At 36.7% G+C, this 22,975-nt stretch overlaps 1 protein-coding gene and 1 long non-coding RNA gene across 18 annotated transcripts in view; one reads left to right on the top strand and one right to left on the bottom strand.

The window, feature by feature from the left end:
- The window catches only part of LOC144301131 (uncharacterized), a 71,570-nt gene extending 65,207 nt beyond the window's left edge, over positions 1-6,363 (bottom strand). For 3 of the 16 annotated variants that reach the window (XR_013367858.1, XR_013367861.1, XM_077877691.1), the window contains exon 1: positions 6,301-6,363. Coding sequence is in view for 10 of the 16 variants with exons in the window: in XM_077877691.1 (XP_077733817.1) it covers positions 6,301-6,315 (15 nt within the window). In the remaining 6 variants the exon portion in view is untranslated. Of the gene's footprint in view, positions 1-1,720; positions 2,202-3,337; positions 3,559-6,300 lie in introns of those variants that run through there. The other 13 variants (XR_013367857.1, XM_077877695.1, XM_077877692.1 and 10 more) reach the window with 10 other exon arrangements.
- The window catches only part of LOC144301132 (uncharacterized), a 93,682-nt gene continuing 74,189 nt past the window's right edge, over positions 3,483-22,975 (top strand). For both annotated transcript variants that reach the window (XR_013367864.1, XR_013367863.1), the window contains exons 1-4: positions 3,483-3,643; positions 7,770-7,879; positions 8,483-8,631; positions 10,801-10,877. This is a non-coding gene — a long non-coding RNA (uncharacterized LOC144301132). The remainder of the gene's footprint in view (positions 3,644-7,769; positions 7,880-8,482; positions 8,632-10,800; positions 10,878-22,975) is intronic.

The raw sequence follows: 22,975 nt of genomic DNA, 5'->3' as shown, positions 1-22,975 counted from the left end.
TGGGGATTGAGTCCCACATCAGGCTCCCTGTGAGGAGCCTACTTCTCTCTCTATGTCTCTGCCTCTTTCTGGGTCTCTCATGAATAAATAAATAAAATCTTTAAAAATAATAATAATTTTTAAGAAGAAGATGTTGCTAAGACCCATGAGACACAATGTTTTACCATTTGATTGTATCCATAAAAATTGTTGGAAGACACAGAGATACATTTATAATAATAATGGGCTTTGGTCAATAAATTGCAAAGCAAAGGAAATGTGACCATCTTTTATCCATGTAATGATTAAGCTGAGTTGGATCAATGAAAAGAGTCTCATCAGTGCTAAAGGTTTCCAAATCAATTCTCTGTACAGGAAAATACCCCAGGTTTCCAGTCTTGGGAACCACAGGGCAGTAGAGCACAGAAAACATCCCAAAAATATACTGTAACAGCTTTGCACCAGTGTTAAGCTATCTGGGCAGAAGCTACTGTGGATAAGAGGGGTTCAAGCACTTTTTCCAAGTTAAAAGAAAAGGACTATAGATGAAACAAACCAAGTAACCGTTGGAAGCAATATATACAGAGGTTTGTATCTACATCAAATTGTGGTTGGAAACAACCTGATGTAGCCCATAGATAATATGCCGGATTGATTTGGGGTTTAAGAATGTATGTCTAGTATATAGATATATTTAGCTTTAGTCATAAATCCTTAGTTTTGTTGTCATTCTCTCCCATCTGTAACACAGGGAATAATAGCAGGTAAGACAAAATACCATTAAGATTTACACAAGTCAGTTTTGTTTCCCTTTCCCCACTTCTCATCACTTCATTGTCTACCATTCACTATCTCCTGCTTTATTCTTGTTGTGAAATCTGCTTTGTAGCCAATGCTTTGCCTGTGTTAATGTCAAGCTGGTTATAAAATAAGACACTTTTTGAGCATTAGTAAGCAATTGATCCTACAGTGAATTTTTTACAAGAGGAATGAAAGTGCTTTGGAGGGAGATGGTTTGGTTCACATGGTATATGCCTCAGCAAAGCAATGGACCTCATAGGTACTCTGTTTCACTAGGGACTTTTTTCTTTTCTTATGTAAAAAAGCAATTCTAAAAGAACAGCTAGCAAAATGTCAAAACCACCAGAAACTCCAAGGGAGAAATTTGAAAGCAAAGCTAATCTATTTTAAGTGACAGGCTGAGATAAGGGAGGAATGGCTTTTTGGTGTCCAGTGAGATGTTGTGATTATTAATGTTGGTAGCAGATCCTTTTCACAATGTTTCATCCTATTTAAGCCTTCTATAAACATGACTGAATTTCAAGCAAGTATCTGTTGCAAACCAGATGTTGAACCTTTGATCTATACTTGTCTACCACTCAAATCTACCCGACTCTGTCCCTTCATTAACCATGTAACAGAGGATAGGTATTTATTTCCCAAGGTGTAAATAAATTATATAATTCCACGAAACCTGAAAAATTGTAATCTGCATTCTGATCTTTCCCACAACACAAATGCCCCCCACATATTTATATGTTTCTTTATAAGTACTTTAGGACATTTTCTGGGCTTATATTTACTTTGTTAACATATATAACTGAAAGATATATAAGGAAATAGACTAAGAATTCTTCTTTTTTTTTTTACAAACCTCAACAATTCAATTTGGTATTTGTGATTACTTATTTGTTGTTATATTTATCTTTTATGTATCTCTCATAAAGTTATTTAACTTTACCATGTAAATGTGCTTTATCTTCATAGCAGAGCAACTCTTCAACAACACATATTCATTAAGGGCTTCTGAAGACTAGTCACTTCCAGAGATGGAGAGATGAGAAGAATCCATCAATGTCCTTGCTAGGTTTTTAGTAAAGGCCATACCACAGTTGCATATATAATAACATATGCAAAGTTACTTATGTTTCACCTACTTTCAAAAGCAGACTTGAGGCTGCCTACAAAATGCTCAAATAGATGTGTGAGACATTAGGTGTAAGACCTGAGTCTTCAACATCTATTTCCAAGTCAATGAAGGTGCCTGCATAGACATGAGGGCTCTCAGTAAAATCTTTTCATGGATTGTCACTGGGCTTAAACTACATCTGCATAGTGTACAGTAAGGAATCCAAAAATGTACCAACACAACCACTGTCCTCATGGAAGTGACACCAAAATTAGGAACAATACAAGATTGTGTTCACATCAAGTTATTAGTAAGTACTGAGCTATATACCTGCCTTACATAATCCAACTCTCAATCATTCAAACCTATGAACAGAAAGCAGAGCTTACAATGGGAGATTAAAGCTATTTTAGAAGGTAAGATTGTGCTATGGAATAGTGATCTTGATTTATTCTTAAAATGCTTTCTATTGGGGGTGCCTGGATGTCTCAGTCGGCTAAGCATCCAACTCTTGATTTCAGCTCAAGTTGTGATCTCAGGGTCATAAAACTGACCCCTGCTGAGGGCTGCCCCAGCGGGGAGTCCACTGTGATTCTCTCCCTCTCCCTTTGCCCCTCCTCTGCTCAAATAAATAAATAAATAAATAAATAAATAAATAAATAAATCTTTTTAAAAATACCTTCTATTACATCCTTTTTAACAGTTCCAAATGCATGTACTCAGCTTTACTTCATGTGACATGGATTAAACAACGTAAAACTCACAGATATCGTCATTTCCTCCATTTCCCCTAATATATTTGCTACAGTTTGAGTGAGATTTGAAAAAGTACCAAATGTACTAAAGACTCATCAGAAGCCAAGTTCACAGAGCCTCAGCCACAAGCATAAAAAGTAACTGATATGAACAACAGGGAAGTAGAGTCATTACTACCCTAACACAACATGGATTTCCTTCTGACTCAGGACCCTAAAAATGTTAAAATGATTTAACATCCTAAAATATGTGTAGTTCCATTCTATCTAAACAGTAATTCTCCCTCAATTTCTGATTATGCTGCATGACTCCTTGGTAACCATGTTGTGACAAGTAAGCAAAGGAAAGTCATTTGTCTCGTTGCTTTTAAGCATGCTCTATGCAAGGATCCTTTAATACCTTTCTCATTATGCACCCATAGATTTACCTGGCTCGATTCATTTCCTTCATCCCTTCTGGCCCTGCTTACTTCTACTCCAGTCATAGAAAACTTCTCAACTACTTCCCATACTATTCCATTCCTTCACTTTCACTGTTGGCCAAGTAATTCCTCAAAGGCAAAGTGCTCTAAAGAATGAACTGATCTCTATTCTTAGATCTCATCAATTAAATCTCATATATTAAAACACTATAATGACTATTGTTACACATAAAATAAAATCCAAAGCCCTAACAATAACCCACAATACCCACCGTGAATCACCTTCCCCTGCCTCTTTTTCATTCCTCACCTTATGACACTCATCCCCCTTCTTTTACCCAGCTAAATCCCATAGTTCCTTATGTTGTTCACTCATTTATAAACACCATTAATGTCAACCCCTCCCTCCATTGTGTTCAAGTGCCAACCTCAACTCTGCTTAAACTTATCTATATTTTGCCAACAGCTGTACAATAATCACCTGGCTGTGAGCCTGAATGTGATACCATAATGGATGTTGAAAGCTGTGAAGGGAGAAATGAGACAGAAGTTGCTGTCCATAGAGGCCAGAGCTAATGGTAGGAGATGCTATTACAGAACTCACTTTAGCAATGAAAATTATAAGGTTCTGAAACAGCAGAGGTCATATGATAGCATTTAACTATTAAGACAGCATGGGCATAATTATAATGAGCTGAGTTGTAAGGTAAGAATAGTAGCCAATGTGGTCTTGATCTACAGAGAGTTTTATGGATACTGTGTTCTATGAAACACAATATCTGTACTGCCAAGGTAAATCTATATGCTCCAAAGAAATCAAAGATGGATAACTAAGAAGCTAAGGGCAATTTTCTCAACAAAGTCACAATCTCCTGCCCAGTTTCTAGATCTGAGCCAGTTCTCAAACTCAGAACCAACTGACTGAAGAAGACTTATTACCAGAAGAAAGGAGCTACAATATAATGACATTAAGCATATATGATCATAATACTCATAATTCTTCCCCAAATATGATCATAATACTTATAATTCTTCCCCAAAGGGAACTACAACCATATAATTGGGTAACCATACTGCTGGGGAAAGGTGAATATCCAAACATTCCAAAAACTACTGGATACATGGCTCTAATAGACATTAATATCTGGGAACCCATAGTATCATCATGCTTCACCCAATTAGAGTAAGATGCCAGTTAATAAATGGAGCTGTGACCCAGGTCCAGCTTACATATAATCCACTTAGTCCAAAGACATATCAGGGGTCATTTCCCTAGTCTTGGAATTTATCATTAGATTTTTACATACTTGCTAATTGGCAGAACCCCCACATTGATTCCTTGGCTTATGGGTAAAAGCTATCACAGAGCGAAAAAAAGTGAAAGCAACAGAAACTCTCCTAATAGGGAGGCAGAGATTAATGCCACTGATAAACACCTAAACGACAAAGAAGTGGTACTTTTCATTATATCCATTTAATTTACCAGTCTGGCCACTAGAAACATCAGCCAGAACCTTAAAAATGACAGTGAACTATTACAAACTCAAACCAGATTCAGATCCAAATATAGCTGTTGTGTCCCATGTGGTCTCTTTGCTAAAGAAATTTCCAAAAGCAAGTTAACATGATCTTTAGATACAAAGTATTGATTGTTCATCTGGAAAATTCATTATTTTGCATGAGGAAAATAATATTTTGCATTTACTTGGGATGGACAAGAGTACACATATATAGTTCTGATTCTCTTTGTTAGGACCACTTAATTATCTGACATTGTATAATTTTAAATATCCTTGCAAGATGTTGAGGGAAGATTTTATGCAAGGGTGGATTTGATCTTAACCTTGCAGTAGGACAAATTTCTACTTGTATCCCAGACTGTCAACCCCAACTGATGGTACTCTTGTATTTTGAAAAGCAAGAATCAAGTTACCTGACACACTAGGGATACATGAAAAAGGACTTCAAAGATATTTAAAGGTAGCTGTGTGCTAAGGGTCAAAATGTCTTTTCATTTGTTTAATTTTATGTTTTTTTTCTTTTTCTTTTTTTGTTTGGATCTGTGCCTGATATTAATTTTGGTCATTTTTTCAACCTATCTTCTGTCTTTATTAGATACAGGAAGCAAAAAGACCTCATAACCCGAAAAACCACTTTATGTATTTCCTATAGGAAAATGTATTAGAGTTTTCAGAAGTAAACTCAGAGATGTTAGGCATAAATGATGAGGGAAATGCCCATCAATCAAACTTCAACTGATGATTTCTTGAAGAACTCTAAACAATATAGTTGGAATTTTCTCTTTCTGCCAAAGTCTATACCACTAAGCATCTTTAAAGAGACTTTATGAGCAGTTTTTCTGTAGATATATTGTTTGCATGCAAGAACATCAATCTCCTTAAATGTTGGGCAGAGAGAACATAGACAGTGAATTAGATAGGCCTCTTGTCCAGAAACATGGTAAAGATAGGAAATCAAATGCCAAACGTGCTGCTCTGTGGAAACCCATTTCATAATGCTGTATTTTACATCAGAATGTGAACTTTGAGTTTTCAAGCTACAAATAGAGATTTAGAAAAAATAGCTTTATCTCTTTCTTCTCACTTCTAAGATAATTACACAGACAAAAAGACATATCTCTAAGCAAACTAGAAAGTAAACAATAAACTGGAAGAAATTTTGAAAGACATAGAGAGGAAATAGTTATATTAGCCTCAAAACAAATTATTCCTTCACATCAATATGACAAATTGAACATCATAACAGATATATGTTCAAGATATGATCAAAATATATGCACATGCAAATCACAAATTAAAAATGTTAAGCTCATAAATAATCTAACATATGCATAAAGACTAAAATCTATTTCTCTAACTTATTATCAAAATTAATGTTGTTTTTTACATTTTTTGTAATGATAATATAGTGTGATAGGGCCGTGAGTGAGTACAATATTTCTTGAAAGCAACTTGTTGTTATGGGTCAACTGTCTTAAAAAATGTGTATATAATTTGACCTAGTAATCCCTCTTCCAGGAACCTGAGGACATAGCCATGGGTATACTCAAAATTTATTCTATTAAATTTAACAAGAATCCCCTACCCCTGGACAAGCAGAGCAGGACTAACTCCATTTTGTGCTACACCTGCTAGCTCATGTATAACCCCCACATGACCTGCTTATTGCTTAAGGCAGTCCCCCACCCCAGTCAAGCCACTGAGCACATCCTTACCGAAAACCAGCTCATAGGAATGCGGAACCCCTAACCGCCAAAGAATGTAAACCCCACCTCTTGCCCGCCAAACCTGCACGCCAATTCTGACCAGAGTGATAGGCTAGTTCAAACGGTCACTACAGGGTAAATTGTAATTCAATTGGCCACTTGGGTGTGGACCGACATGACTATGCAACTTTCTGTGTGTGTTACAATCTCATTGGCCACTGGCCCCTGTAAAACTGCTACCCCTCTTAACCTTGGGGTCCAAGTCCCTGCTCCACTGTGTCGGGTATACTTGGACCCAAGCTCGAGCTTGTTAATAAACCCTCGTTTGTTTGCAACGGAAAAAAAAAATTATTCTATTAAAATGGGCACTGAATAATTATTTATATTTTTTAGGCAAACAGCCTAAATACTGATAAACTGATTATGTAAACAATGGTACACTCTTATTATGGACTTGGAAACAACTATTACAATTATTTATATGAATACTTAAAGTATAGGAGAGAGGGCCCAAAATATCATATGGTGGAAAAGTCTACACAGAATTATGAAACCAAAATAACCCCTTTTTTTGTTAAAATTGCAGTCAGTTTTCTCTCTAGGAAATTTATATATTATTTATGCCATTAAATATCATTACCTATTTTTATATACACATATGTGAAGAATCAGAAAGATTTATAAGACAATGCATTTATCCTTTTCTGGTGGGATTTTGGTAGTTTTTATTTTTATCTGAGTATTTTCCTTTCTGTAGTTTGCAAATATTGGGCACTAAATACCTATTACCTTAATGATTATATGCTAGTAATAAACACTGCTTTAAAATAAAAGTTCCCTCCTAGCCATATTTCCCACTCTATATTTCCCACTCTTTCTTTCTTCAAGACGAAAAGCAGAGTACCACCACAATTTGATTTTGAACATCTACAGAGACATCTGCCATAATCTAAATTATTATAACCCCTAATCTCTAAATTCTTGGGGATGCTCTGGGCCTATCAATCAGAAGCATTCAAACTCTAGAGTCAGGAGGCTGTTCAGAAGTAACTGTTGACTATTCTGATGAGAGCCTGACATCTTAATCTTTTAAGAATTGAATAAATCTGATCCCCCTTCCCCCAAAGCTCACCAGCCAACTTCTCCATCAGAATCCCACAGTGTTCATCTCATTTGAAAAAAAAAAAAAAAAATGAAGAGCATCTCAGGGAGATACAGAATCTCAATGCACAGAAAACCACATTGTGCTTTCTTATCCAAACACAAAGCTTCTTAAACAAGCTGTGGGAAATCCAGATGGACTTGGATTCTGATGAAGTATTTACATTCGTCTGTAGAGATGAATAACCTGCATGAGCATAGTTGCTATAACAGTTTGGACCTGAGTTGCCAGGTACTCTAGATATTTCTAATATCATTGCTACCTCTGACATTAATCTTGTCCCAGATAACATAAAATGTTACTCTCACTTTTTTAGGAAAGAAAGAGCATCCATATCTATGGTGCATATTGACAAAATCTACATTTGAGAATAGTATTAGAAGTACCAAGAACCAGAACTTCCAGGGAAAGCATCACCTTTGGCAAGTTAGTATGTATGTTCTAGAATATTCCCCTAACCAGTAGAACACTACAGGCAATCTGGGGCCACCATCAGAGGATATGGAACCAGCCCCATGGTTACTGACTGCTGGGTAAAATGACCTGCTCTTAGAGACAGGCAGTCAGATATCTTTGAGGGAAAACATCTAGACTGGAACAAGGCGGAAATGCTGACCCTGAGGAGCTCTTTACATGGAGGAGAACTTGGATATACTATGCAGGGAGCAAGTATTTCTATGACTGAGGTGGGGGGAGGTCTTTCTTTCCAGAAAGCCAGGCACACCAGAGCAATTCAGAATCAGCACCAGTGCTCAGACTTGAAGGGTCCCAATGAAAGGATGAAGGATCTTCCAATGAGACCAAAAATGTGATTGCAAAGTGTTCCTGATGATTCCAAGCATGCTTGGAGACACAGGTCCATGCCTGGGGAGAAGCAAATTCATATCTCCCTTTTTTCTCAGTCAAAAAAAAGAATAACAAATGCATACTAACATTTGTTTGTACTGTGTATTAGAAAGGGCTGTTGTTATTTTGTTCTGAGCTAGACAGCTTTTATATTCACTTACTGTCCTTATTTATATTTTGTAGCACAGATGGAATGTAAATATGGGAAGGAAGAGCTATCCCTCCCGCTTGAAAATGAGTGGACATGAAATATCTCTAAGCAAGGGAACTCATGATTAATAAATCCTACATTTGACAAATAGTTACTTCTTGACCCTCACTTCGCCTGCAGGGTAAGTAACAGTCTTCATTCTCTGCCTTAAGTGAACAGGAGATCTAGTCACCCAGGAATGACAAATTATTTATTTCATAATCATACTTTAAATTGCAAAGACAAATGAAAATCTGAATGAGAATAAAATGTAGTAGTGCATAAACTATCTCCAATAATTGCAACATGTACACAGAATTGGAAATAGCACAGAATGAGAGAAGAAGAACCACATTCTCATCCCAGATCTTTCACAAACAAATTGTGTGACTTCAATTGTTCAATCCATTTGAGCCGCAGTTTCCTCAATTAAAAACCTAAAGGGTTAGGAGCAGTCATGATCTCACAGTTGTGAGATCGAGCCCCACATCAGGCTGTGCGCACTTTTCAAAAAGTGCAGTCTTCTTGAAAGTTTCTCTCCCTCTGCCCCACCTGCTTATGCACTCTCTCTCCCTCTCTCAAATAAATAAATAAATCTTTTTTAAAAGTTTTTTTTAAATTAAAGTGTTAAATTTAACAATCTTTTTTTTTTTAATTTTTATTTATTTATGATAGTCACAGAGAGAGAGAGAGGCAGAGACACAGGCAGAGGGAGAAGCAGGCTCCATGCACCGGGAGCCTGATGTGGGATTTGATCCCGGGTCTCCAGGATCGCGCCCTGGGCCAAAGGCAGGCGCCAAACCGCTGCGCCACCCAGGGATCCCTAAATTTAACAATCTTGAAGGTCCATTCCCTTTTGATCAACTATTAGCTTGTGAAAATATAAATTAGTAAATGTGTGTAGATCATCAGGGATTTATATGTGTGGATAGCAATGTCAGTAATGTTAAGCTGCCTATTCTTGTTATCCTAAATGCTATAATAGGTAATACAGGAGTGTTGTTTCTGCTGTAAACTATTTCTGCTATGCATGTAATGATAAGGGATATCTTTGGTCATATGACTCAATAATATCACAACAGGCACATCACTCCCTGTTTAGTTCAAAGGCAAGTCCATTTCAGTCATTAGCATTACACAGACTGTAAATATCTGCTGCACGCTATCCATACCTGCTCAGGAAAATGTTATTCAGTGATCCCTCTCTTCTTCTTCCCTTGCTGAATTTCAGCACTGACCAGTCTTAGGATGTCAGTAAACTAACATCTTTATGCCTCAATTTTTCTTGGGTGAAATAATAAAGTTGGGTTAGATCTTTGTTTCCCCAAATGTTTTTCATAAGATGTAGCATATGAACAACAATAACAACAAAAACTGAACAAGATTCAGAAAATGCTGCAAACTCCATCCCCTCTCAGACACTTGCCATCATATTACCATCCTAGAGACTCCAAAAAGTCAGAAGCCTGACTAATTTTAATTCATCTGGTTTAACCTAGAACAACTGATCAGGGGATCCTTTATTTCCAAGTGAAATCCCTTTCTTTCTTTTTGTGTGTGTGTGTGTGTGTGTGTGTGTGTGTGTGTGTGTGTGAAATCCCTTTCTAATGGTACCTCAGCAGTAACAATCTCTGGACTCACTTTGGGAAACCTCAAACATGATACTCCCATGGACTCAAGGATCCTTTACTTTTGGAAGTTGACACAGCTAATAAGGACCTTCCAGATGTTCTAGGCTTTTCCATAATATCTCTCACTCAGTCCCAAATGGACAACTGCATTACATCCTCCTGTACTACATCTTTCAGTTCTCTTGTGAGAGGGGTAAAGCAGCTCTGGTCCAAACCTATATGTTTTTATGTATCTTTGGGGTAAAGCAGAGTCACAAAGAGCTCTATTGACACAAGGCATCAGAACAATTAGTGGAGGTAGCCCTGCCATTGTCACACCTCATGAGGAGAGCTATTACACTTACACTGACAAAGCACACACAACACAGAAGGAAAGTCACTATTTGTGCAGAGTTTCAGCAATCTTAAGAAGTTTTTGAAACCAACCAGCCCTGAGTGGGATTATTTGCCAAGTTAATAGATTCCACTGTATCCTGGAAAGAAGAGCCAGGAATCCAAGGAGTAGATTTACTCCTGGGAATAAGGCTCCACCTGTACCACTGCTTCAAGCTGGTATTTCTTTCAGATCTCTTCCTTATCATACTATTACCTAAATTTTCCTGTGTCTTGTCTTCCCATCTAGACTATCAGCCCTTTCAGGGGACAGATTATGCCTTTTACTTCTCTTGTTTCTCACACAGCTCCTAGAAGAGCACCTAGATAAAGCAGGAGCTCAGTAAATATTTATTGGATGAAAAATAGATTGACCCATAAATGAGTAAGTAGATAAATTCTATTTGTATTTTCAGACTGACTTTTAAAAGTTGTCTTATAAATCATTTTAGCCATTTAGAAAGTGTAATGACGAGGGGTGCCTGGGTGACTCTGTTGGTTAAGTGTCTGACTTCGGCTCAGGTCATGATCTCAGGGTCCTGGGATGGAGCCCCGTGTCAGGCTCCCTGCTCAGTGGGGAACCTGCTTCTCCCTCTCCCTCTGCCCCCTCCCCCTGCTCCTGTTCTCTGTCTGTCTCTCTGTCTCTCTCTCAAATAAATAATCTTTAAAAAAGTAAAATGGCAAAAAAAAAGCAAAATGGCTAATAAAAAGGATAACAGGGAAGCCACTACAAAGCTCTCCATATTGAATTCCTATCCTGTGACTCCTTGCTATTCACATCCCCCTCACTCCTCAGAGATGACCATTATATTAAACTCAGTGTTCATTATTCATACACAACTCTTTACATCATTGCTAACTATGTATAGATCCCGAAGTATTTTCCAATATAATTTTTCTATGTTGGTAAACTTTATAAAGTATTATTATATTCTTCTGTATTCATCTGCAAATTGCATTTATAATCAAGAATATAATGAGGTAAGTTCATGTTGATATAAATTATTCTAGGTCAGTTATTTTCAAGGCTGAATTGTATTTCATTGTATGAATATGCCATAATTTATCTTTCTCACATGAACAGAATTTGAGCTACTTTCCAATTTTTCAATATTACACAAAAAGCTGTTATGAACATTTCTATCCAGGTCTCTGTGTGCACATATGAGTAGATTTTTATAGGGTATATCCCTAGGGGTGAAATTGCAGGGTCATAAAGAATGCACATTCTCAATTATTCTAGGGATCTCTGGAGAACTCTCCAAAAGAGCTATTCCAATTTGTTGTCTCATAAATCCTGTTTTGTTAGACTTTAGTTTTGCGGCACTAACTTCTGGCTATTTGAGTACTGACTTCAAGATAGGAGCCTCTTTGCTGCCAAGCTTGTCAAGAACTGTGTCTGAAAGCTTCGGAGACATGCTGGTATCTGTTCAAAGTCAGGGACACCAGCCTTCTGCGGTATAAATGGATCCCATTCCTCCACCACAGGTTCATGACCACAAGCCATAGCGATTACTCAATGTTTAAGGTATAAGAGTTTTTTTTCTTCTAACCCTCAACTGCTTTTTTTTTAAACACAGATCCCCACCGTAATTAAAACTAGACTTTAATGGCAATGAAAGAGATGCATTTATCTAAATGTTATCTGTGTTAGCAGGAATGATTACAGTCCTATTCATAAGCTCCTAGTCTCCCTGTGCCCTGGTTACATTAATATCCCATCACATTGTGTTGTGGGATCATAGCATCCCAGGGCAACAACATGACAGCTGATTTTCAACATCGGTTTCGACTTACTGCCTCCTCCCTGAAATTGATTAAATATTGAAATGCCTCAGAATGCAGCTCATGAAAATAAATCAGTCTGTGTAGTAGCCAGGCCGTATTCAACAGAAACTTTAAGAGAGGATCATTTCTATGATAGAGACTTGCTGTCCAGAGTAGTCCATCCTAAATTGTTATGATGTTAGTACCGGTACCTCTTTCTGCATGCCTGTTCATCTCCAGTCTCCTTAGGAAACTGCAATCCCTCAAACAAGGTGAGTCTTCGTAGGGTTTTTTGTGTTTTTTTTTTATTTTATTTATTTATTCATGAGAGACACAGAGAGAGAGAGAGAGAGAGAGTCAGAGACACAGGTAGAAGGAGAAGCAGGCTCCATGCAGGGAATCCGACGTGAGACTCGATCTGGGTGTCTCCAGGATCAGGCCCTGGACTGAAGGCAGCGCTAAACCACTGAGCCACCCAAGCTGCCCTGTGTTGTTTTTTTGATGTGTTTATTCTGAGTCCTTTTTTCCAAATATTTATTTATTTGAGAGACAGAGAGAGAGAGAGAGGAGTGAGGGGCAGAGGGAGAGGGAGGGATAGAGACAGAATCTCAAGCAGACCACCCACTGAGCATGGAGTCAACACGGGCCTCGACCTTAACACTCTGAGATCATGACCTGAGCCAAAACCAGGAGTTGGATACTTAACTGACAGAGCCCCCCTGGCCCCACTGGGTCTTTTATTTTCAGTAATGATTTCAGATGGTTGTAATATTTTTGCTTTGCATATTTTGTGTTAAAAAGGTTTTTTGAAGAATAAAATACATATAGAAAAGTACACTGAATATACAGAGTGATTAAACAAGCCCTGTAACCACCATATAGATCAAGAAATAGAATATTGCCAGAAACGCAGAAGCTCTCCTGCACCTTCCCAGTTATCCCATTCCTACCCCAAGGTAACCACTATCTGTGTTTGTTTTTAATTAAATGGCGTAAATTACCATCGACATTTAATTGCTTCTTTTACCTGAGTTCAGTAAGGTCTACTAAAAAATGCAGAGAGTTAGTGCAAGGACTAGAGCCAGGACTCCGCCACTTTTGCACCATCCACACCCATTCTGCTTATGTCATGCAGTCACTGGCCTCATTTTCTCTTCCACTGAAAAACTGGCAAGAGATTCAGTGATCCATTAATAATGCCACATTCCTCTCCATTAAGGAGGTCTTCATTGTCCAGTTTGTACCAACAGTGGATTCCCACTTCTCCCCTCCTCCCAGAATTTGGAACTTGGTTTCTCTCACACATGGGTGGAGATCTCACTCACTTTCTCAATATCTCTCTCTCTCTCTCTCTCTCTCTCACACACACACACATACACACACACAAATTTCCACAGAAAATGACATGGAGTCTGAAAAATAAGAGATAGGAAAAAAAGAAGATGACACTTTGGCATGTTTACATATTCATGTAAAGTAGGTGAAAGAGGGAGAGGGAGAGAGGATAGAAGGGAGATAGAGAAAATTCAGGGTATACATATATACTGGAACGGTTGAGAGCAGTGTCTACCTAAGCAGTCTCAGGGTTAATAATGGGGTTTCTACTGAGTTGTCCAGTGTCCCAAAGGGAATGATCAGAACTTGGGGAGTTCTAAAGAAAATGGTCTCAGGTTTGTTCACATTTCTGAGCCAGAGAACTCCCAACTTCTGGGGCAGTTGGAGGAGCCAAGATAAGCTTTGGAGAAGCCTTTCCATGTAAGCAAAACTCATTAAAGGTCAATAAAGACCTCTGCAAAACTGTCAAATTAGAAAAGTTGGCCCTTGATTACTGGTCCCCCAACCACCAGACTAAATTGATCCATCAAGGTTCCCAGAAGTGCTTTAGGTTTCCAGTCTATGATTTCAACATACTTTCCATCAAAATTTCTATTGCCCCTATGATTTATCCTTAGCTTTAGGAGAACATAAAAGGTGTGAAGGTTGTACTCCTTTTGAGTTTTTAATAGCTGATGAAAGTGTCCTACATCACTTTTCTATATTTGCCTTTAACATGTAGGGGTTATAGCCACTGTTATAAAGACAAGGAGATTAATTTCAGAGGTTGGGATAGGATGGCACTCATGCCACATGGACAGACATTTGTTTTCAACTCCTTGCCACTTGAACAAGAAATGAGACTACTTCATGGCAAAGACACTTTCTCTTACTGCATTAACCACACACACACACACACACACACACACACACACTCCTGCACATACACACATATACATACACTCATGCACACATGTAGATGCAAAGTCATACCTCACAGCAAATAAGGACCCAGCAAGGATTTCTAATCAATCCTGCCTCACTTCATCATTAAACCTTATTTCCATCAGCCATAGCGGTTCTACAATTATACACTAGAGCTTTCCAGCCAAATCCTTTTCTCCCCCAATCCTTCAATAATTATTTTAGAGGAAATTACATTATACATTGAATAAAATAATTTCTTTCCCAGACAGATCTCAGACTTCAGGCATTTATAAGTTGATACTATGTAATAAAGTAATTGTGTAATTAGGAATACATTTGTCAAGTAGATAATTATTATGCTTAGAACACATAAAAATGGCTTTTTAAAGAGAGAGATAAAAAGATGGTATTAAGAATTTTACTGGATCAAATGAAAGCTTCAAGTTTTATTGGAAAGGAATAAATGGCCTTAACCAGAATTGGTTTTATGAGTCTGTAAGTCCATTTTAAAAAATATCAGATAGGGATCCCTGGGTGGCGCAGCGGTTTGGCGCCTGCCTTTGGCCCAGGGCGCGATCCTGGAGACCCGGGATCGAATCCCACATCAGGCTCCCGGTGCATGGAGCCTGCTTCTCCCTCTGCCTGTGTCTCTGCCTCTCTCTCTCTGTCTCTCTGTGACTATCATAAATAAATAAAAAAAAAAAAAATTAAAAAAAAAAAAAAAATATCAGATAATGAGTTTGGAGGAGAACTCTGATCTGACTGAATTCTCACTAATATCCCTTTGCAGCATTAAGTTGGTCATGAACATCAAAATCCATGTCTGTCCTCCCCCTCTTCCTCTTCCTCTGACATCAACCCTAGCTCCAGTTGGTCATTGAGATTCACTTCTCCCATTATCCAACTCCATAGTCCTATCCCTAGCATGAACTAGTCCTCAGCCCCCTAGACAGTCTCCACACCCACTCTTTTTGTTTGTTTTTTGCTTTTTATTGAGGTAAAATTCATATAACATAAAAGTAGCCATTTTAAAGTGTACATTTCAGTGTCATTAGGACATTCACAGTGCTGTGCAACCACCACCTACATCAAGTTCCAGAACAACTTCATTTCCCCAAAAAACCTGACAATCATGGAACTCCATACTTAGTCCCTATTGCCTCCTCCTCCTAGATGCCAGCAAGCATCAACCTACTTTCTGTTCCCTAAGGATCCATCTCATCTATTCTGGATATTGCACATCAATGGAATCATACAATATGTGACTTTGTCAAAATTTTAATTCCAATATAACTAGCATACAGTGTTGTATTAGTTCCAGATGTACAATATAGTGATTCAACAATTCTGCACATTTCTCAGTGTCATGGTAAGTGTCCTTTCACCTATTTCATTCTTCCTTTGCCCACCTCCACTCTGGTAACCATTAGTTTGTTCTCTGTACTTAAGAGTTCATTTCTTGGTTCATCTTTCTTCTTTGTTCATTTGTTTTGTTTCTTAAATTCCACATATGAGTAAAATCATATGGTATGTGTTTTTCTCTAACTTCTTTCACTTAGCATTATACTCTCTAGCCCCATCCATGTCATTGCAAATGACAAGATTTCATTTTTCTGGCTGAATATATTCCACTATGTATATATATAAACAGATATGAATAGATATGGATATATATAAATGCACCACAGGGATATTTCATACATACATACATACACACACACACACACACACACACACATATGACATCTTCTTTTTCCATCCATAAATAATGAATACCTTCCATATCTTGTATATTATAAACAATGCAGCTATAAATATAGGAGTGCATGTATTCCTATCAACTGGTGTTTTTGTATTCTTTGGGTAAATAACTAAATACCCAGTAATGCAATTTCTGGATTGTACATAGGGTAATTATATATTTAACTTTTTCAGGAACCTTCTTAGTATTTTCCATGGTTGCTATACCAATTTGCGTTCCCACCAACAGTGCATGAGGGTTCCTTTTCCCCTACATTCCTGTCAGTACCAATTGTTTCTTGTGTTGATTTTAGCCATTCTGACAGATGTAAGGTGATATCTTATTGTAGTTTTGATTTGCATCTCCCTGATGGTAAGTGATGATGAACATCTTTTCATGTATTTGTTGGCCATCTGTATGTCTTTTTTAGAGAATGTCTATTCATGCCTTCTGCTCATATTTAATTGAATTATTTGGTTTTTGGGGATGTTGAATTTTTAAGTTTTTTCTATATTTTGGATACTAACCCTTTACCAGATATATCTTTTGCAAATATCTTTCCCTATTCAGTAGCATATATTTTAGTTTTATTGATTGTTTCCTTTGCTGTGCAGAAGTTTTTATTTTGATGTACTCCCAATAGTTTATTTTTGCTTTTGTTTCTCTTGCCTCAGGAGACATATCTAGAAAAAAGTTGCTACAGTTGATATCAAAGAGGTTACTCCCTGTTTTCTCTTCTAGGATTTTTATAGTTGCAGGTCTCACATTTAGGTTTTTAAACCATTTTGAATTTATTTTTGTGTACAATGCAATTTAAAGTGGTCCAGTTTCTTTTGTACATTGATGTCCAGTTTTCCCACCACCATTTGTTGAAGAGACTTTTTCCCATTGAATATTCTTTCCTGCTTTGTTGAAGATTGACCATAGAGCTTTGGGTTTATTTCTGCATTTTCTATTCTGCTCTATTGATCTATGTATCTATTTTTATGACAGTACCACACTATTTGATCACGATAGCTTTGTAATGTATCTTGAAATCTGGGATTGTGATACCTCATTTTGTCCTCTTTTTTCAACACTGCTGTGGCTATTCAGGGTCTTTTGTGGTTCCATACAAATTTTAGGATTATTTTTTCTAGTCTTGTGAAAAATGCTTTTGGTATTCTGAGAGATTGAATCAAATCTGTCCGTTATTTTGGGAAGCATGGGTATTTTAACAATATTTGTTCTCCCAATTCACGCACATGGAATATCTTTCCATTTCTTTGTGTCATCTTCATTTCTTTCATCACTGTTTTATAGTTTTCAGAATACTGGTCTTTCACCTCCTTGGTTAAGTTTATTTCTAGGTATTTTACTATTTTTGGTGCAGTTGTAAATGGGACAATTCTCTTAATTTCTCTTTCTGCTGCTTCATTACTAGGGTAGAGAAATGCAGCAGATTTCTGTACATTAATTTTGTATCTTGAGATCTCTAAATTCATTTACCAGTTCTAGCAGTTTTTTGGTGGAGTCTTTAGTGTTCTCTACATATAGTATGTCATCTGCAAATAATGAAAGTTTCACTTCTTCCTTACCAATTTGGGTGCCTTTTATTTCTTTTTATTGTCTGATTGCCGTGGTTAGGACGTCTGGTACTATGTTGAATAAAAGAAGAGAAAGTGGATATTCACTTTCCACAGGAACAGTTTGTTCCTGATCCTAAAGGAAAAGTTCCCAATTTTTCACAATTGAGTATGATGTTAGCTCTGGATTTTTCATAATAGCCTTTATTATGTTGAAGTATGTTCCCTCAAAACCTGCTTTGCTGAGGGTTTTATCATGAATGATACTCTAATATGTCAAATGCTTCTTCTGCATCTATTAAAATCATATGGCTTTTACCCTTTCTCTTGTTGATGTGAAATATCACATTGATTTGTGAATATTGAACCACTGTTACATCCCAGGAATAAAGCCCTCCTAATCATGATGAACAACTTTTTAAATGTATTGTTGGATTTGGTTTGCTAACATTTTGTTGATGATATTTGCATCTATGTTCATCAGATATTGGTCTATAGTTCTCTTTCTTCGTAGTGTCTTTATCTGATTTTGATATCAAGGTAATGCTGGCCTCATAGAATGATTTTGAAAGCTTTCTTTCCTCTTCTATCTACTTTTTGGAATAGTTTGTGAAAAATAGATATTAACTCTTCTTTGTTTGGTAGAATTCACCTGTGAAGCCACCGGGTCCTGGCTTTTGTTTTTGGGAGTTGTTTTTGGTTTTTTGTTTGGTTGTCGGTGGCTGTTTTTTGCTTTTGTTTTTCAAGATTTTATTTTTAAGTAATCTCTACACCCAACATGGGGCTCAAATTCACAACCCTGAGATCAAGAGTCACATGCTCCACCAGCTGAGCCATCCAGGTACTCCTGTTGAGAGTTTTTTGATTACTGATTCAATTTCATTGTTGGTAATCAGAATACTCAAATTTTCTATTTCTTCCTCCATAGGTTTTGGGAGGTTATATGTTTCTAGTAATTTATCCCTTTCTTCTAGGTTGTCCAATTTGTTGTCTTGATATTCTCTTATTTTGTATTTCTGTGATGTCAGTTTTTATTTCTCCTCTCTCATTTCTGTTTTTATTTATTTGAATCCCTTCCCCCTGTCAATGAGTCTGGCTAAAGGTTTATAAATTTTGTTGATCTTTTCAAAGAACAAGCTCCTGGTTTCATTGATCAGTTCTATCATTTTTTCAGTTTCTGTTTAATTTGCTTCTGCTCTAATCATTATTATTTCCTTTCTTCTACTGTTTTGGGGTTTTGCCTGCTCTTATTTTTCTAGATCCTTTAGGTGTAAGGTTACGTTGTTTATATAATATGTGACTTTTTGTGCCTGGCTTCTTTCATTTAACATAATGTTTTTGAGGTTTATCTATGTTGTAGCATGTAATAAATACTTAGTTTCTTCTGGGTGAAGAATATTCCATACTGTATATATACCACAATTTGTTTATCCATTCATCTGTTGATGGGTATTTAGTTTCCAAGGGTCCCACCTGTTATCTATTGCAAACAGTGCTGCTATGAATATCTATATACTTATATTTGTTTGAGTGCCTGTTTTCAATCCTTTGGATATATACTTAGAGTGGAATGGTTGTGTCTTATGGTAACTCTATGTTTAACCTTTTGAGAAACTGCCAACTGTTTTGGATGGCCATTTGGCCATTGCCCCCATTTTACATTTTCACTGGTAATAAATGAGGTTTCCAATTTCTTCATATCCTTGGCAAAACATTATTTTTATTATTATTATTGCCATTCTAATAGGTATGAAGTGATATCTCACAGTGGGTTTTGATTTGCATTTTCTTAATGACTAATGATGTTAAGCATCTTTTTATATACATATGGCCATTTGTATATCTTTTTTGGAGAAGTGTTTAAGTCCCTTGTTCATTTTTTAATTTGGTAGTTTACCTTTGTTGTCAAGTTGTAAGAGTTCTTTATATATTCTGAATACTATTTGTAGCAGCTAGGTAACTTGGAATTTTACATTTTCTCCTCTTATTGATGTCTTTCTCCTCACCTAGATGAGGAATGCCATCAGGGAAGGCTCTACTTCTGTTTATGCTCATAATTGTCTCCTCCACTTATCATATTGCCTGGCACAAAGGAACATTCACAAATAGTCAATTAATTAGTGAATTAATGAATGAATGAGAAGGCCATTGTCTTCTCATCAAAGTAGGGAAGTAGAGCTTAGGTATAGAGTGTGGGAAGAAAATAATTCTCATGGTATCACCTTTAAAAGTTCAATATTTTAGTAGCTCTTCTACTTTCTATTTCTTATTTATTAAGTATATTATTCTTGCCAATCTCTTAGAGATTAGACAACATGTTAGGCACCACAGAAATAAATGTGAAAAAAAAAAAGGATCTTTCTTATAGTGGGTATTTGTAGATATATTTTACTACCCAGAAATGGAACCTCTTTCTTATGTTTAGGTAATTCTCCATCTCATGCATCAATCATGTAAGATGAAAATATTGGATACTTATATACCCAGCCTTCATTGCAGCTAAGATGTAGGCATTTGACCTGGCTCTACAAATCAGAGTCATCCACATTGGCCTTAGATTGCACAGCTGATGAGGCAATGAAGCATGGCCATCACTGATTCTATTCTGGTCAGGCTGATGAGAACAGTAAAAGAGATAGTACCTCTCAGTATCCAGGGACAGTGGTAGTCTCAGTTCTGGAAATACCTTTAGGTGCCTAGGATAAGAGGTATCTTTATAGGATCTGTTCTGAAGCATAACTAGAGTGATTTTTCTTTTCTGTGGCATTTAATCTTGGTTCCCTAGCCTCTTAGGGATTCTTCAAATTGCCAAATATGCTTTAATAAATTCATTTTCTACTCAAGTTATGCACAGGTGATTACTTTGCTTGAAACTGAGAAACCTAACGGAATATTGCCCTCATAGAGCTCTAGAGTTAAGACTACCAAAATACTGCCTTTAAGTCATTGTCTTAAAAAATTTATTGGAAGATAACCATGCTTATTCATTTTCATATTGTCTATGGATGCCTTAGAGCTGCAACAGCAAAACTGAGCAGTTGACACAGAAACCACTCACAAAGCCTAAAATATTTACAATCTGGCTCTTAGTAGAAAGAGTTTACAGACACCTGCCTTAGAAAAGGAGTCATACAAACAAACATGCAATTCCAACATAATATTTTCCAAACTTTTGTTTAGACATGTTTTAAAGTAATTATATTTTCCACTTATATCATATTTAAGGTGACACATTTTTATAAGTGGCCCCAGAGGCCTTCCAAAACATGTATCATAAAACATAATTCCTTCAACAAACCACTTGTTATAAGAAATAAGATTTTCTTCTATTTGTTACAAATTTGCCTTAAAGAAGGCAGTCCTTGGCCTAGAGATACCTAAATCAGTAGAGAAATCCACTTTCTCCTGGTGTTAACTTTTGTTATTACCATAGATTACAAAGATTATAAGTGACTTTATAGTTTACCTGAATTTGTGTTGATCTAACACTCAAATCTCCTTTATACTATCCAGTGACCACAAGCATTTGAATCTCTCCAAAAACAGAAAGTCCACACATTCTGAAGGAAAACTGTCCCCTTCTAGTCAGTCACCATTGAAACTAGGTTTGTCATTTAGTCAAAACTAATTTGTTTCTATTCACCAGTAATCAGAAAAAAAAAACATTTAATCCCTCTCCCACGTTAGTGCATTTAAATATTTGACAACAACTACTCTGCCCTCCTGACTTGTCTTTTTTTTTTTTTTAACCTTGGAACAATATAACATTATAAGAGATGTGCCAAAGGTTTCTGAGGGTCTTATCCACATTTTCTCATTAGCATCTAACAGTGACACTAGGGGGACAGAATTACCATCCCTATTAGACAGCTTGTCCAATCCAAGTTCACAGCTGGTAAATGATGGAGTGGAGTTTCACATGGTTTTCCATTATGGCAAATATTTTGATTCAAATTGCATGTCATTCCATATGGCAAACAACATTTTGTACTTTCCTTTGCCATAGCTCATGTCCTCTCTCAACATTTGTCTTTCTAAGCCAGAGAGATTCTCCATCTCTTTCTCTCTCTCTCTCTCTTTCTCTCTTCTCTTCACCCTCTCCCTCCTCTTCTCTCTCCCTCACCCTCTTCACACACACACACACACACACACACACACACACACTTTATTTTTAATTTTATCATGTCCTCATATGGCAGCAGGAAACCCCTTCATCTTCCACTGCTTCTCCCAATGTATCTACTTCTAGCATGTCCTTTGAATTGCCCTTTCATGTCATTTTAATTTTAATGATGACATTACTATGCCTAGTAAGTAGTGCCTATAGTATCAGTGGTTCTGTCCCTTACTAACTATGTGACCTTTGGCAATTATATTTCTGCCCATATGACCTCCCATTTGCTTCTCACTTTCTGTGCCTCATTAAAATGGATGCAATGCCTAGGTCTTGGGTAAAGTGAGGGTTAATTAAGATATTTACATAAAGTGCTAAAAAATGAAAGCCAAGCACATTATTATGGCTGTAAATACATTTGGAAAATACAACCAAATCTTTCCTATAGACATCTCTGCTGGAAGCAAATTTTCCAGTTCTACAGTGATCAAGATAAGACATCAACATAAGCAATCTAACACCGAAATTTATTTTTATCTTTTTATTGGAACAAAGATTTAAACCCTTGAAGAACAACTTGAAGATGAAACACATAAAAAATTGCACTTCACACATCAATTCTATGCAATTAGATTCAGGGCACAAGATTTTTTTCATTGTGGAGATAAACCAAGATAAAGACAAGGTCTCTTTTGTATCAGATATATGCCTTTATTCCTAAAGACTGGAAAACTCTCTGCCAGGGTCCAAAAAAAAGTGGTTCTCTGTGCATAGGCCTGTGTAAGCTGAGCTGATTTGGAAATATGATATCCTTGGAGACAAGAACAAAATTTCATATCCAGAGAAATGAGCAAAAGTATTCTCTAATACATGAGATTTAGATTTAATTATTAGGTTGAAAATTAGGGGACACTAACAGAAGTGACTACGGACAAGTTGTTTAATTTATATAAGCCTCAGTTGTATTATCTATAAAATGATGAGATCTACTTCATTTGTTATGAAAAAAATACCAACATGAGAATCAAGATCAAGTACTCAGTAACTGGTTGCTA

This window comes from Canis aureus, chromosome 29 (assembly GCF_053574225.1).
Source record: "Canis aureus isolate CA01 chromosome 29, VMU_Caureus_v.1.0, whole genome shotgun sequence".
In the NCBI taxonomy this organism is placed as follows: domain Eukaryota; kingdom Metazoa; phylum Chordata; class Mammalia; order Carnivora; family Canidae; genus Canis; species Canis aureus.
The sequence above is the reverse complement of the archived record's forward strand: the minus strand, read 5'-3'. Positions and strand labels throughout refer to the sequence as shown.